The following is a 17,293-nucleotide window of genomic DNA, read 5'->3' on the forward strand; positions in this document are numbered from 1 at the left end:
GGAAGTGCTTTTTTTTTCTATCTTCACCAAAACAGACTCAATTTTCTTTGTACTTATATTGTTGTTCTGTCCTTATATATTTGCAGGGAAGGCCTGAATTTTCTGAAGTGGTCTCCAAATTAGAAGAGTGCCTGTGCAATATTGAGGTAATGGCAGAACATGTCACAGTTGGTAAGCAACATGAATGCATGGTTATGAGCGAGTGTGATGATGGCTGGGCTGGTTGCTCACAGAAGGAACTCCAGAAATATTGCAAGATATGGTGCCTGGCATTCTCAAGCTGATGTGCTCCGCTGCAATCTTAGCTATGAGATAGGAAGGAGATGCAGGAAACGAATGCCATTTAAATATTGAAGGAACAGAGACATCACACCATAAAAAAATAGAGCCTAAAGTTAGAAGTCCTCATTCATCTCCATTCATAGAAACAAGCAATGAGAGCTAAAGGTGGCATGGGGGAAACATCATTGGTCCCAAGGTATGAATTGAAGGCACACAAGATGCCCACCTTATAGGTGAGGGTCTGGACAGTGCCTGGAAGAAGGGCAGCTGGGGAACCACATGAACTCAGGCTGGGGTTCCATGATGGAAGAAAAGTGGGCTATATATGTATAAATAAATACAATTCCCATACTGTGCACAATCATATATATCTTTGTTCCCACGTCTGCTATTTAACTTCCCCTCCCCCAGCCCTCCCCTGCCACCCACCCACCACTGAAATTTCATGTAATGTCTAATTCAGCCCTTGGCATTAGGCAGTTTTGTATGTGAAATTTTGAGTGTGCACTTCATAAGCTACAATGTCTACCTTTGGCTCCCTGGAGAAAACGGTTGCTTGTCTGTTTCCCATTTTGCCATAAAGAGAAACAATGCAGAAAACAGGTATCTGGAACCATGTTTCACTTGTCCTGCAGCATCTCTAAACCAGAGCAACCAGCTCCCATCCATGATGTCACAAAATGGGTCAAACTACCACCCTTACACTACTTGCTTTAGTTTTGCATTTTCTTCTTCTAAACTTTACAAACTGAAATGGTGCAAAGGGTAAATGTCTGCATTGATGTTATAGGGTTATTGGCAATTAGGACATGCAAGAAAAGTTTTGTAAGAGCTGAGCCTCCAGATCATACCAAAGGTCCTTGCTAAATGAGCTTACTCAACATAATGTGATTAGCAGAAGTTAATTAGCGCAAGCAAGATCAACTTTTCCTGCTTACAAGGGCTTACAGTCTAGCATTTGGGTTTAGCATACAACATCCTAATGCCTTTGCTTTCAGCATATTTTTTCAGATCAGAATGTGAATGAATCCGAATATTACTGAACTAGTTTTATTAGCTTTCATGAGGAGCATCAGACCATGTGGTTGATGGCTGTACAATGGCCACAGGTCATCCTATGTGATCTAGGGCTTCTCACTTCACCTTAGTGGCCAGAGATGATACTGCAGCAACTTCCATGACACTCACCATTAAGAAACAAGCTCTGAAGCATCCTTGAAATCCTGTCCTGGTGCTGTCTAATGCCAAATGCAAGGAATTACATTCTGAACTTGAGAGGGTCCCCTTCCCATAAGAACATTAATGTGGCATTGTGTATTATTTCAAAATGTGGTAAGCCCCAAGTGCACCACTGGTTTGGGCAAGGACTGTGGTTAAAGAAAAATCATGCCCAAAGGTTCACTGCTCTCCAATGCTCTAAGTTTTCACATGTCCAAGGGCTGTACCCTGCAGTTTAAAAACAAATTCTGGGGCTTCTTCCTGCCAATCCTTTCCTTGCTTTGAGTCCTGTGGCTTCATCCCTCAGAAAAGGTAAATTTCACAGTGTTGAAGGGAGAAAATACCACATCAAGTATTTTCTAAAGCAATCAGCTGAGTCAATGGAACTTAACTTCAGTCTATGGCTAAAAAAAATATCCCAGTCCTTTTGGCTTTCAACCGAGAGGATAGCTGATGAAATAGACGACATGCTTGATCTTGGCAACCAGGGTTGCACATGTGGGGAAAGTTCCCCATTTCCTTTCCCCTCCTATCAAAGTATATCATCACTCTTGAGCCAAAGGGTCAGAGCAGTGACTCCCATCATCTATTTCATTTTTCAAGCTCCAGCTGCAGCATGATACATTGTGTGTAGGTGGAAGTGCCTCTAAGAAAGTGTGTGTGTACATGTGTGTTTTGTTTTGTTGACAGCCTGAAGCAGTATATCACAAGTAACTGTGCTGTCTCAGAGGAGACCTAGCTAGCTCCTGTGATACATAGTCAGCAGTTTATATGAGATTAAATCTGGGGTGTGAGCCCATGTAAGCTTCAGAAAGAAGAGCAATACTTAGCTGGCTAAAACACATCGCGTGCATCATCAGAGCAACAGAGTGGTGAAGTGTGAAGGAGCAAGTGCTGTCATAAAGGGAGGCTAACATTTTAGGATCTTTGTTGGCCACATGAAATAAGATGTGAAGATACTCTCTGGGCTTGTTCAAACCAGAACAAATTGTTGATTTGCACCTGCCTGTTTCCTCATTAATGTAAGAAAACCTTCTAGAAGTTGTTGAACTAAAACTCCCGCCATCCCTGAACATTGTCTATGCTAGCTGGGGCTGATGGGAGCTGGAATAACACCTTAGGGTCCTAGGAGCAACGTTTGCCACATGGCACAGCTGTGGTGGGTCCGGGGAGGCTGCCATCTTCCAGTGGGGTTGGAGGATAGTTGAAGGGTCTCTCTTTGGCCAACCCTTGGAACAGCATATACATGCGAGAGTACATGTTCAGTCCCCTGAACAGAAAACATAACAGAATGCTTTGTACAGGCGACAATGATTAGCATCCTCTTGGCAACAATTTCTGAAACCTAACATGTTGAGAGCAGTAGAAATAGCTGGGGACTGGAGCAAAGTTACTTGTGAGATACTGCATATGGTGAGTTCTGCTGCTGTCAGCTTTTCTGGCAAGATTTCACAGTTCTCATAAGTGGGTATTGACAGTGTTCTCTCTGTTCATTCCAGCTGATGTCACCAGCCTCTAGCAACAGCAGTGGTTCTCTTTCTCCTTCCTCTTCCTCGGATTGCCTGGTTGCTCGAGGATGCCCTGGGCGCAGCCATGTTGCTGCTTTACGAAGCCGTTTTGAGCTGGAATATGCCTTGAATGCAAGAACTTATGCTGTCTGGTCACAAAGGTAAGAATGCAAATGGAAGGAAGGAAGGAAGGAAGGAAGGAAGGAAGGAAGGAAGGAAGGAAGGAAGGATCCTTCCTTGGCCCATGGGGTTCTAAGAGTTGCCTGGTACTTAAATAATCGGCTGTTTGGACAACTACTAGCACCTAGTAGAAATGTCACCTGAAAGCAACACAGAAAGAAAACTAGTCTCTTTATTTCTTGGAGGAGACAAAAACACAACCTGTGTGCTTCAGCATCTTAAGTGTCACTCTGGCAACACAATCTACAACAGCACTAGAAAAATGTGTAGTTGATTATTTCCCGAACTTAGTTCTAAAAGTCCTGGTAAAATGGTTTGTAAGGTTTTCAGAAGTATAACGGATCTTTGGGGTTGGGGAGCCCCAAAGGGTTGGACCCGAAAAACAGCTTAGTGAAGAATGAGCATGTTCAGTAGGCACCAAATGCTGGCTAAGTATTAGAGGGAAGTAAAAAGAAAACCAGGGGAAATGGAATGGAGTGGCAGGAAACCCAAATAGCAGTACTCCATACAAATAGCAATACTCCACACTCCTTTGGTTAAATGTTCCACTTGCACCCTTCCAATGCTCACCAGTTAAAAGAAAGATCAACAAGAGTGAGCTGGAAACAAGCAGGTTATGGAAATGTTAGAAGGATCTTATACCACATTCCTCCTTTTTGCTTCAGCATATAATAGATTTGCATGAAAAGAATGAGCGAGTGACACATTTAGGTTACACTATAGATACCCAAGAGGGCGAGAAAAGTAGTTATCACAGCAGCCTCCCTGCTACTGTAATTTAATGTTCATCTCAGTGCGCCACCCAAGCTCATTAGCTTGCTGAAATGGGTTCCTGTATAACCCAAAGGGTTACAGAACAGTTTCCCCCCTCAAATTCTGTGCAATACAAATTAACTAACTCCAGTCCTATAAATAGAACATTAAAAGAGTCGCCCAGAGGCAAAATGTAAAGTAAAATGAAGATGGTTTCTGCAGATTCAGTGTTTTTTTCAATTATACAACACACTGGGATGATTAATGACCTAGCTTTCTAATGACAATAGTTTCTTGAGGGTTTAATTTTTTAAAACATACAAATTGAGAGAGGGATTCTGCGCTATGTGCTAACATCCATTGCAGTGCATTTTTTCCACCCCCTCCACCCCCATTTTAGCTACCCAAAGTAGCAAGGTACACACACACATCTACTTTTGCCTTCTCACCCACACACAAAGTTAAGGAGGCATGAAATTACCTGCTCAATGCTCGCCTTGTAAATGCAGTCCTTTCTGTTCATAACGCTACAGTGTTCCAAAGAATGCTGTGGGAACTTAAGCTGGGGATGAAAGCTTGGCTCAGAATCTAGAGAGAGAGCAGCTTTTGGTGTGTACAAGACCTTTCGGCATGCACATAATGGCAGCTAGTGACCATTGGAAAGGCAGAGAGGCCAGGAGCCAATGACAGGTAGAGCCAATGTATTTCAAGATTTGCACACCCAGGTTTTTCAACTTCCAACAATTCTTCATGCAGTCATAGGCTGCTTTTGGTCTAAATGTCCCCTCTTCACACTAGTCTCCTTTGTAAGGAAACTCAGAATGACTGGGCCTAACAAGTTGTAGCATTCCCTCCCCAGAGAGGCGTGCCTGGCATCTTCATTATGCAGTTTCTGCTGTAGGCAGAAGAAACACCTCTGACACTTGAGATATACAGGCAATTCCCCATTTGCACAGGCTGTGTGTGTGTTCTGAGTCATTGTGCGTGTCCGCAGTCAAATGTCAGCCCATTCCACTCCTTCCAGGACCGAAAACTATGTGTGCGTCAGCAGTCGTGTGTCAATCAGGCATGTTCAGAATGGTCCCACCCTATTCTTGCGACTGTCAATTGTTTTAAACTGTATTTTAATACTGTATTAAAAAAATTTGTAATCTATTTTAGGACCTTATACTGAAAGGTGGGTAATAATTTAAACAGCAACAACAATAATTAGGAGGAGCAGTTGCTCATGGAGCAACAGGATAATTCACTGAGCTGATTCGGTTTTGCTCAAGCAGGAAATTTCAGAACCGGACTTTTATATCCTCTTGCTGATGACTAAAGTGGGAAGGATTTGGGGGGGGGAATGTTTGGAGACCTAAACAGGGGTTAAACAAGGCTTCATTTCACTTGAGTCAGAAACCCAGTTTGGCACCTCCTCCACATGCATTTGTATGTGCGCGCACACACACACACACACACACACAGGCTGGCACCCCTCTGGAGGCTTCACCTGGGGCTTCACCCTGGCTAACTGCCCCATAGCTATTGCTCTGCCTAAAACATTTTGTCCTTTTTAACATATCTAGAAGAATGAAATTTGCATCATAAGAACACAGGATCAGCCCTGCTGGATCAGGCCCATCTAGTCCAGCACCCAGTTCTCATTGTTGCTCACCAGATGCCCCTGGGGACAAGCAGAACCTGAGCATCATAGAAGCAACCAGTATCCTAGGCCGAATGCCTCTGGCAGTGGAGGGAGAACACAGCCATTCTGGCTAGTAGCTACTGATAGCCTTGTCCTCCATGAATTTGCCTACTCCTCTCTTAAAGCCATCCAAACTGGGGGCCATTATCCCTACCTCTTGTGAGAGCGAATTCCATCGTTTAGCTTCACACTGTGTGAATAAGTGCTTTCCTTTGTCCTGAATCTTGTAGCCTTTTTCTGCTTCATTACATGGCATGGCCCTAATATTATGAGTGGGGGAGGGCAAACTTTTCTCTCTCTACTTTCTCCACACCTTCCATGGTTGTGTACACCTCTTATTCACCTTTTCTCTAAGCTAAAAAGTTGTAATCTCTTCGGGGATCTGCACTCTGCATCCAAAGGTGGAAAGACAGGCTTTCCGCAGGCTGTCTGCCCTTTGCTGACAGTGGCCAGTCATAGTATGCAGTCATGCTAAATGTTTAACTTCCTGTCACTTGGATAACTGATTGAGTTGCCCTTTTGGTTTCATGGTTTTATGTGCGAGCAGGGATAGATTAATGAGCTCCACCACAGAAAAATATTTGAGAAGTAAGTGAAGCTGATGACACGTTACTTTACAGTTTAGCGGAATTCAACAAATCTGATTCTATTATCCTGTCAAGTTCCGCAAAAGAGACCTTGAAAGCATAAAAAAAGAAGAAAAGAGAGAGAATCTTTAATCGAACCCAGAAGCTATGAATGCAGCTATGGAGTTCAGCTGTGTTAGCTGGTGACAGACCTTTGTTTTCTTCCCCATCTTGTGAAGTAAATAATATCCCCAAAGACTAATTAAGTTTCTGCAAAGTCCTGTCTTAGTAACACAGCTCCTTTCTGCTCTTTGAGAAGAGTGTCAGTGTCCTGGAATCATGGCTAATGATTTTTTTTTTTTTTAAAAAAAATACATATATATTTTCAAAAGACTCTTCAAGGTTTATGCAAGCAAATTCACTGAAGGCAGACCAAGTGGAGGGAGGGGGGGTCTGTTTTCAAAAGCACAGAACTCAAGTCAGGTTATTATTTTTTCCCTAGGACATTTAAAAACCAACAGCCACTTTTTAACCCAACTGAGTATCAGCTTTGTTCTGATAGATGTAGCCTTGCATGAATGCCTTGAAGTGTTTGGGCACAGTCACGGATCTCTTGTGTATCTGAACACTGAACTCAACCAACTCTTTGTATAATTGGAAGAGAAAAGTAACTTGAGATAGTGTCACTTAATATCACACACACACACACACACAGACACAAACACAATTCAAAGGTTTCATTCCCCCACCCTCCATGGCTGCCACCACTGACCCAGCTCTGGAATGGTAAGTGAGAGAGCTCCAAATTCAACTACTGTCTGTGGTGGCATGACCTTAACCTTATTGTTACTCCATGAATCAGGGGGTGGGGAACCTGTGGTACGCTGGATGTTCCTGGACCACACAAATCCCATCATCCTTGAACACTGGCCATGCTTAGTGGGGCTGCTGGGAGCAACAGCTAGAGAACCACAGGTTCCCTATCCCTACCATGAATGAATGAGTGGGCCTCCTTACCTTAAGGCACACCCTTTCCATATAACCCCCTAACCAGTTAGATCAGTACTAGGGGACCCTGCTCTTTGTTTCTTCCACCACCACCTGAGGTGAGCACTTGAGATGCCTAGAGGCAGGTGAGCAGTTGAGCTTCCAGGATTGTGGAATGCTTTCCTGAGGGAAGGCTTGCATCACCTCCATTAGTGGTCCACCATTCCATATCCCACACTATCCCTCAAGGTCCCATGGGTTTTGAGGAGCAGATGTTCAGTGGGTGCAGGGAGCTGTGGAGGGAAGGGTGAGGCTGGAGAAACTCCATTCTGCAAACATGCATGGTAGTGTTTGGCCCCTCTGGCTTGCCATACCAGGATTTGTCTGTGTCAGCTCTTGGGCATGGTGAGTTGCTTCGTCTGCTGTGAGCAGCGTGGGCTTGCAGCGTGGCTTTTCCCTCCATAACCTTTCATATTTAAGTTGTGTTTGCTACATGTATCCTCTGTGTGGCCTTCTGTTCCACTCACAGAGTTAAAATTAGGATCCAAGTAATGGATTGTATAGTAATTGCTTTCAGAGGAGCTTGCAAGCAAGGATTATGACCTAAGTCACTGCTGAAACTTGGCATAGTGGTTAATCAAAGGCACCCAATTGCTAGAAAGGTCTGAAAAGGGCCTGTTCTACATCTTTCCCTCAAAAATAAGTGCATGAAACCTTTTCCCAGGGCCATGGTTCCATGACTTGCTTTCTCTACAGTTTTTATAGCTTTGCTGTGTTCCTTCTTACACAACTTTTTAACCTGGGAAAAGAATCTCGAGCTCATAATTCTTTGATTAGCTCTCAGCTATCATGCTGCAAATGCGCAGGAACATCAGCCTCTTTCACAGAGTATCCATGTTGCACAGCCTGTCTGATAAAACCTTTGCAGTCTGCTGTTATGCTCCTAAGTGCTCAGCAAGACTTTTTTTTTCTGGGTAGCCCAGTTTCCTCTTAATTTTAATTATTGCAAAAGTACCAAGCATTGTTGATCTAAAAAAAGAACAACCATGCCATCTTTCAGACCTTAAGCAAATGTGAGGGGGACGGGGGGGGGGGAGAATCAAGAAGGCCACAGCAGAGAAGTTGTCCCAGATTTGCACTGATGCTCTCTTTGAAATTGCACGGCACATACACCTCTCCGCCGGCAGCCTCATGCAATAATACAGCAGGCTCGCTAATCATCTTGCTGCTGTTTTGGTTTTTTTTCCCCAAGCCTTGGAGCCATGGCCAGTGGCTCAGTGCTAATGAGAGGAATCTGGGTATGATCTTTGCATCCTCCACAGGTGTGTCTCTGAGACAGAGCGCAACAGGCACACAGGTGAAGGGAGCTGCACTCCCCCCCCCCAGCCCAACACACAGATTATCCTATGGCTTTACAAGGACAGGAGACGGGAGGGATGTTTCTGAGCACAAGACTGAGAGAGAGAGAGACTTAAAAATGCTGCATGAAGGTCTTTAATGAACCATGAGAAGCCAATAACCACTGAAAGGCAGTGGGGCTCGAGAGCCCCAAGAAGCTTGTCTAGCAGCGGGGAGACTAGTCTGCAGCTGCTCAGCTTTAGGGGCTGCCGCCTGCACTTTCAACAAGCCAGACTCCAAATGAGGCAGCTGTTCCAAGCAGGTATAAATAAAAGATGTGGTGTTCCTATGGGAACCTTTGGCATATTGGATTACCTATTCCCCAGCTAGAGTTTCCTTTCAGTTAAGTTTCTGTGCGAAAATCCTACACTTCAGGGTGTGCTTTTAAGAGACGGATTGTGGAGTTGTTTATTTCTGACTGTATATTCGTGGCCCTGATAATCTTTCTGCCCTTGGAAGTACCCATTTGGTTATGGGGCCCAGAGCTGCAAAGCTGACCATTCCCCAGGCCTCCTAAGCAAGCTGTGTAAAGTCAGGTAGGCAATATTTATCCCACACTGAAAGATGAAAATAAAAGTGAATTGCTGCCACAGGGAATCTGGAGTGCCTGCCACCTGGTTCTCACCTTTAATAAGGAGGGAAACATCAAAAGTCAGCCATCTACATGGTTATACCTCTTTGTCCATCTATCTCAGTACTGCCTACTCGGACTTGCAGCAGCTCTCCAGAATCTCTGGCAAATGCATTCCACATCACAGGTACCTAATCTTCCCAGAAGTGGGCTTCCTACATGTGGTTTCTTGGTCACACTACAGGAAGACAAAGTGATGGCATACAGGAAGCAGTACATCTATAAACACACATGTTCATATTCCTTAAATCTTCGTGATAACTGCCAGAATGTCTTCCTGGCAAGCCACTCATTTCAGGATTCCCATTGCATGTTTACTGGGTTGGATCCAGACATTGCTTTCCAGGGCTAGAATGGATGCATCCACAGGAGGCTTCTGATCCAGTGGTGGGTGGAGATCTCGCCAATAGCGGAGGAAGTGATTTTTGACGATTCCCCCTCAGCTCTCTGGAACAGTGTGAGAGGGGGCAGGGGAAGCATTAAAAGTTGCTTCTACACTTCCACTAGCAGGAAAGTCCTGAGTGGAGCTCTTAATACAGGATGCTCCCACCAGTGGTAGCCAAGCCTGAGCCCAACCATTTTTAAGGCAACTTGGGCTGTGGAAATGTGTCAGCTGTGGGTGAAACCACAGAGCCTAGGACTTGCCAATCAGAAGATTGGTGGTTCGAATCCCCACAACGGGGTGAGCTCCCGTTGCTCGGTCCCTGCTCCTGCCAACCTAGCAGTTCAAAAGCACGTCAAAGTGCAAGTAGATAAATAGGTACCGCTCCGGCGGGAAGGTAAATGGCATTTCTGTGTGCTGCTCTGGTTCGCCAGAAGCGGCTTAGTCATGCTGGCCACATGACCCGGAAGCTGTACGCCGTCTCCCTCAGCCAGTAAAGCGAGATGAGCGCTGCAACCCCAGAGTCGGTCACAACTGGACCTAATGGTCAGGGCTACCTTTACCTTTACCTATATTTTACACACACACACAAAAGTAAGTGAGGTAGAAGCACCAAGCAGCTGCTGATGTTTCTTCTTTCCCCCACATCTCACTGGCTCTTGGACAACACTGTGAATAAGTTAGCAGAATCCCAAACCAATCAGGTCAGTCATCCATATTAAGATTACAAGAGAAGCCAGCATGGCTTGATGCTCTGAGTTCTGAGCACATACCAGTTTCCCACCTTCTGATGTAGCAGAATTTGTTGAACAAATTATTTGCATGCATTTCCTTGGATGGCACTCCTGTAGGAAAAAATCCAGTATATTTGCCCTAACAAAAATGAAGATCTTTTTTTAAAAAAAGTATCACAGACATGTTTGTCTTCTACGTGTTATGATTGAATGTGTGAATGCTTCTTTCTGTCCTTTTACCTGGCATTTGCCCGCCTTTGCCTGCCTTGATATAATAGATGCATCTGGAAGCTCTACACCTTAGTCATATTCTCCATTCTTCCCAGTTTATCAGCAATCTAAGATGGCAGTTCAAACAGTGTTGCTAAATGGTGCCCCTGCAAAGCAATAGCCTGACCCAGAAATCATGAAGTGTTTGTGTGTATAGAGTTTGAGGCAATGTCTTATATCTGACAGCCACGTTGACTAATATTAATGCTGGGTTGATGGTGAGCTCTGCGTTTGACCTTGGCCCCCATTAGATTTTGTTGCTTGAGCACAGTTTAGGAACCATACATTAGTTTTCATTTAGGTAAATGTGGAGCTGGATTAGTGACAGAGGCACTCCACATAGCATGAATGAATAAATGGATTGAATTAGGCTAATAAATGAAGAAGCCATTTCAATTCAGCAGGGACCCTGCAGCTCTAACAATGTGGATCTCCTCTTCCACTAGCCACAGAGTAGAGTTGCAGGTTATACATTACATGGATAGGGAGCAACTTGTGTCTCACATTGCATTGTATGGGCATTTGGTTTCAGGGTTATAAATAGGACTGGGATTAAAGCAGAATGCCTTCTCTGAACAATCATAGTATTAAGAATCATGGGGTGGAATTCAGCATTGCAGTGTGATGAATGTTCCATCTGTGCAAACATATCAGCTTGCCGGATGAAAGAATCCCCTCTCCCTGCATGCTGTTCTAGGGCTCTCCCAACCCTCCCCCCCATTACCAAATGAGGGGGGGCATGTGGTGAGGAGAGGAGAAGGTTCCATTGCGCAAGTGGAAACCCTTGCACAGGGTTTTCCCTGGCAGTGTTCAGTAGGCAAATCCCACCCATGCTATACAGGAAGCCCACAATTTATGCACATTTAACATGTGCACGTTCAGCTTTACCACTTTTTGGGGGGGGGGGGGAATTAGAAAGATGCAGTGGAAAGCAGTAAGTGTCCAGGAAAAAAGACTTTGGCAATCCCACCCACCATTGCACCCAATGTGTTTTGGCTTTAGGCATGATCCCAGGAACGTAACCCCCATGTAAGTTGAGGGCTTACTATATTTCGGAACACTCTGCTTTGAAATAGCGATCCATTTGTTGGTGAATGTTGCTAGCTAGTTAAATGGCTTTTGTGGCCAGAATTTAAAGAAGAGTGTATTTGAGCTTCTCCCGCTCAAAACCACAGTCTGCCACGCAGTGCAGCAAGTAGATTTTTGCTGTTTTAAACAGGTTTCAATCCATCTATTCATTAATCAATCAATCCTACTGAGTGCACACAAAACATCAGACTTGCCCGAACTGGCTCCTTGGATCCAATTAATAACCCTTACTTTAATTCTCAGCATTGTCATCGCTCTCCAGATAGCTAGATGGACAGACAGACAGACAGACAGTATTGCAAACTGTAATTCGAGTATAATATTCTAACCAAGGTAAATATAGGGATGGGTGAAAGTGTTGAGACATTTATGAAGGCAACATGGTCAGTTTTCCATAGCAACTGCTTTGATGAGACTTGGAGGGGAGTATTATGAAGGAGGAAATGTCATTGTATTTGGGCAATGATACCATGTAAAGGGGGAAAAAGGCACATTTTAGCAAGACTATATAGGTGCTATTAGAGTCTGCTAAAATGAGAGGAAAAGGGGAAAATATCAACACTGCAAATCCATACAGGCTCCACAGTTACAGGTATATTTACTGGCAGCAAGTCCTATGTGTACTTCCAGGAAGGTACATTTAGGAACAAAGCTTCCATTTTTTCACTGGGGAAAGGGGAAAAAATCTGCCAAACCAATATATAAATTTCTTACCTGCCATCAGTTAGAAATTGCCCTTGTCAAAATCACCAAGGAAGGTACATTGCTGGGAATAATCCTTTCAGCTTGTCCTTTCAGCCACAACTTGACAACAAATTCTTTGAAGCTCTTGTTTTTTGAAAGAACCTCAGATAACTGCATACCTTACCATGAACAAGTAGAGACATATTGTTATGAATCCTCTGGATATTAATGTGCAGTTTGAGGCGTTAATTCACACTCTCTGGGCGTACTCAGTATCTGCTAGCCCATCATTTGAGAACAGCTGGTACAGGCAGTCTTTATCTGATTGCTTCCAAGGATAAAGGAACATATTTTCTGTGAGCAACATTTGGATTTGCGTCTGAAGGGTGATGTTCTCTTTCACAAAGGAATTAGCATGCACGAACCTGATAGTACTGGGGTAGATACATTATTTATGGTATATTGGAATTGTCACCTAGAATTGTTCTTCAGGTCGAAAGCATTGTAGAACAAAACTCAAAATTCTGAGAAGAAGTTGTTCTGCAAATGTATTCCTTCTCCATCCATGTTATTTTTCTTCCTGTGCAATTGCTTCTTCTAAAAAGCCGGTTGTGTTTTCCGCTGGTGTTTTTTTTAAAGGATGTTGTTTCTGTAGAAAAGCTCTAATATTACAAAGATAACATATTCAGTCATCTATAATGAAGACATCCTGTCGATTTTACAGCACTGGACAGCACCCTTCTCAAGGTCTTTCTCTGGAAGAAATGAGGAGAAATTTCCAGTACCCGCCTATTGACCGAAATGGTAAGAGGTCCCTCAGATGTAACAAAGATAAGTTCTATTTATGGGCTAATCCATTTTCTTTGGGATGAAACTGGCACACACACACAAACTGGAAGTACACTGAAAACAGCAAACCGTCAGCTTCGGTAATAAGATCTGGAAATGTTTCTATTACAGATTGTAGAAACGAGGCATGTGACAAGTTTCCCCAAGACTCCGGAAAAACTTTAACCACACCTTAGACCCTCCAGGGAGATTGTTGTGATTCCTGCCACCACTGGAGAGCCATTTTGCACTGAAAAAGTTTTAACTGTGCCTCTAAACTGTGAAATGTGAACACAATGAGCATGTCTACAAACATAGGTGTCATTTAGGTACACTTGTGGGAAGCTCTGATTGGTTGCAATTCTTTGTCAAGTGTTCACTGTAAGACCGGTTTGAGAGAGCCTTTGGCAAAGTGTCCTTGGCAGGCCCTCTTCTCATTTGGGTGTCCCCTTCATGGTTCAGCGGCAAACTTGCCTTGTAGCCCACAGAGTATCAGGTTTTTCCTCTTAACTAAGGAGTGGAAGCCTCCCACGATCTGTCGTTTTATTTTTCCTATGATACCTGGGCATAGCAAAGCATTGTGGGGCAAGCAGAATAATGGTCAGAACAAAAATGTGATTCTTTTTTAAAATAAATAAATAAATCCATTTATCACGAGTCTTCAACGCTAGTTTTCATTCCTTTGTGCTGTTGTGCTCTTTTGTTATACCCTAGTGCTAAATGTTGCAGCCTTTTAGGGCAGGTGCCAAATTATAGTACTATAGGGACTGTCCTGATGTTAGAATTGAGTCCCGCTTCCCTCCACAAACTTTTAAAAGTATACTTTATTTCTCCTAACCTTTTGGCCTTTGTACATAATATCTCCATATAATATTACCCTGATGTTTAGAAAGACAGGCTGCAACCCTGTACACTCTTTCCAGGGGGTGGGGTGGATAGTCCCGTTAAACTCAAATGGGTTTACTTCTAAGCAGGCATGCATAGGATTGCACTGTTAATGACTAGGCAAGGATGACAAATATTATAGCAGAAGAATAATAGTAGCAATCACATTTGACCAGTGGCCCAGATGGTAAAGGAATAATAATAGTCCTTAATAGACAACCTGGTACTTGCAATAGCAGCTATTGTCGTGATAATTGCCCAGGATTAAGGCCATAATTATTTCTGGCAGGCTGCTTATTGTTGACTGTTGGATCTCCCATTCAAGGTCAAAATAGGTATATTTAAAAATCAAATAGAAATGTGACAGTGTATTTAAATACCTTGGTTCCCATTTTGTGTCGGCCACCAGTTTAAATGGCTATTGTGACTACACTGCATTTGAATGGCCTGCGTATCTGTATTTCATATTTCGCCTCCTAGCATTTTCCTTCGGAGAATGGCATTAAACTTGGGCAAAGAGATTTGCCCGAAACACATTTTCCTGGGAGCAAATCTGTGCATTGCTTATTTAGTTAGCGAAAACATCCTTTTATACCTTCATAAATACAGAGGCCTGTTGGAAGCGGAGAGGGGAGGGAGAAGGGTTTGCTGGGCTGAATGGTGTTTGTGACTCGCTCACCTGAGCTACTCTTCACCTTCCACAGGTTACGTGTCGGATCCCATGAGTACAATGCGATTTCATTCCTGCAGCAACAGTGGCAGCTTTGAAGACAGTGCCTGACAGCAGGAACCATCTACTTGCCGAGAGTTTCTCCACGAAGCAGCAGCAACAATTCTTCCTGGTGTCAACACAGCTCCCAGTCATCATATGTTACATCAAAGAGCCCCACGTTGGCTTGCTTATTTACTGATAGCTAATGCTTCCATCATAAATTGTTCTTCGACCATTCTCTTTCTGTGCCAGCAATTTATAGGTGGTGGTGGGGGGGAATAAATCTGTCAAAGTTTGGGGTTGTACCAAGCTTGCCCTTGGGATATACTGCATCCATGCCAGGGAACAAAATCAGAGACTGGAATATTTTTTATTCATTACCCATGAGTTGGGAAGGAAAGGTAATTGTTACACTGTGGGAGGTCCCAATTTGGGGTTTCCCACGGTGTGACAATTACCTTGCCTTTCTCACCTCAAGCTTAATGGAGAAAATAGATTGCTCAGCATCATGTCCCGTGGGATAACCTCCTCTCCTTCTCTTTCAGCTGCAAGTCCCTGGGTCTCATCTTTGTTGAAGCCTAGGCTAGTGGTTCCAGCATGCTGTATGGTCCTACTCTATCTAATGTTGTCTATATCTTCCAGGGCTTCTTGGCTTGATGCACCTCAAAGCACCCAACTAACTTAGTGAGAAGTTCATTTACAGATATGTTGTGGATGTCTTGGCGTCATACTGGAATGCAGTTTAGTTTAAAGTTGTGTTATTCAATTTAATCAGCTGGTTGGTGCCAAGAGGCCGGGCTTGTCTTTCTGTGGCCATTCTGTTTAAAGTTGCCAGTTTAACACATTATGTTAATCCTCTCTTGTATGTTCATTTGAGTTTTGCATAGCTCAACAATAAAACAATTGTGTAAATGAGGACAGAGTTCTTTATTCCCTTGCCCACCTCAGGGGACTAGAGAGAGCCAAAGTTGCGATTGTATAGATTTAATCAGACAGATGATTAATTCTCTTTGGATTGAGCCACACATTGAGCCTCTTCATAAAGTTCAAAATGTACGGAGCCTACCTTGCATGTGTAGCCTTCAGAAGAAGGGAGGAGGCAGTCAGACCAAAGCTGGTAAAGAGCTTCCCATCTTTTAGTGTGATTTTATTTACTTCCTGTTTCCAAGCTCCCACGATCTGCTTCCTCTGACACTATGCTGCTCATGTGAGTAGGCCACTCAAGTAAATGTGCAATAAAGCTGCAAAGAAGGTAGCATACAAATGGGATCTACAGTGGTACCTCAGGTTACATATGCATCAGGTTACATATGCTTCAGGTTACAGACTCCGCTAACCCAGAAATTGTACCTTGTGTTAAGAACTTTGTTTCAGGATGAGAACAGAAATTGTGCGGCGGTGGCACGGCAGCAGCAGGAAGCCCCATTAGCTAAAGTGGTGCTTCAGGTTAAGAACAGTTTCAGGTTAAGAATGGACCTCTGGAATGAATTAAGTACGTAACCAGAGGTATTCATTTTTAGGAAGCAATAGAAGACCCTTTTTATTATTTAGTTAGACACTTTGCTGCATCCCAGTGGTGGGAATCACTAGACACTTGCTGCCAGTGTCTGTGCCCTGGCAAGGAGCCCATTGTTGAACAGAGCACTAAAGCCTAACTGCTGGTATTAAGGTTGTAACCTGCAGAATGATGAGGTAGTTTTAGGATAGCATGACCAGGGCAGTCACACTGGGTGCCCTGCTGCAGGGGATGCCACAACAAGACTGTAGAACAGAGCATGGGGGGGGCAGGGGGGCTGAATTGTAGCATCACATGGGGTGCTGCTGAAGTTTAGGAGCCCAAAGTCTGGCACCTACTAGATGGACTAATGGACTGACTCAGCCATCAGCCTGTGCTGGAGCATTTGGTGCTGTGTGTGTGTGTGTGTGTGTGTGTGTGTGTGTGTGTGTGTCACAGCAGGCAAGAGAAGCAAGCAGGAAGTCTAAATGGTATATTGCTCCCATTGGCATTGGAAGCTCTGTTGTGTAGCAGGAAGGAGATTGCAGTGCTCCTCTTTTTCCAGGGACCAAAACCCCTCCTCAAACCTTGGATCCAGCCTGCCTTTCTTTCTTTCTTTCTTTCTTTCTTTCTTTCTTTCTTTCTTTCTTTCTTTCTGATAACTTAGTATTTTTCTCAGCAATTCACAGCCACCATCAAACCCGCATAGAAGAATGCTGCTCTGTAGCTCATTTGTGTTCGTGATACAAACGCTTTTGCAAGACAGAGGGACAAGGAACGAAAGAGGGCAGCTAGCTATGCATGTCACTATCACTGTTGTGTCCTGCATAAATCTTTGAAATGCTGGAAGAGAACCACAGCTCTTCATCTCACATGAATGCTGCTCCACAGTGTCATCTAGTGCCCTTAAAACAAAAATACCGCATGAAATGTAGCCTGAGGAATCCTTCCTCTCAGCCGTGTTTTTGTGTTTCTGGGGGACATGTTTCAACACAAACACCTTG

General features: G+C 43.8%; 1 protein-coding gene across 1 annotated transcript in view; it reads left to right on the plus strand.

Moving 5' to 3' along the window:
* LOC309344276 (serine/threonine-protein kinase TNNI3K) overlaps nt 1-15,709 on the plus strand; it is a 138,567-nt gene extending 122,858 nt beyond the window's left edge. The window contains exons 23-26 of the mRNA XM_081866537.1: nt 87-146; nt 3,000-3,169; nt 13,094-13,173; nt 14,787-15,709. Of these exons, the coding sequence (XP_081722663.1) occupies nt 87-146; nt 3,000-3,169; nt 13,094-13,173; nt 14,787-14,863 (387 nt within the window). The 3' untranslated portion in view covers nt 14,864-15,709. The remainder of the gene's footprint in view (nt 1-86; nt 147-2,999; nt 3,170-13,093; nt 13,174-14,786) is intronic.
* The last annotated feature ends 1,584 nt before the right edge of the window (nt 15,710-17,293 follow it).

Source organism: Podarcis erhardii (genome assembly GCF_964252035.2).
Source record: "Podarcis erhardii genome assembly, chromosome: 6".
NCBI lineage: Eukaryota > Metazoa > Chordata > Lepidosauria > Squamata > Lacertidae > Podarcis > Podarcis erhardii.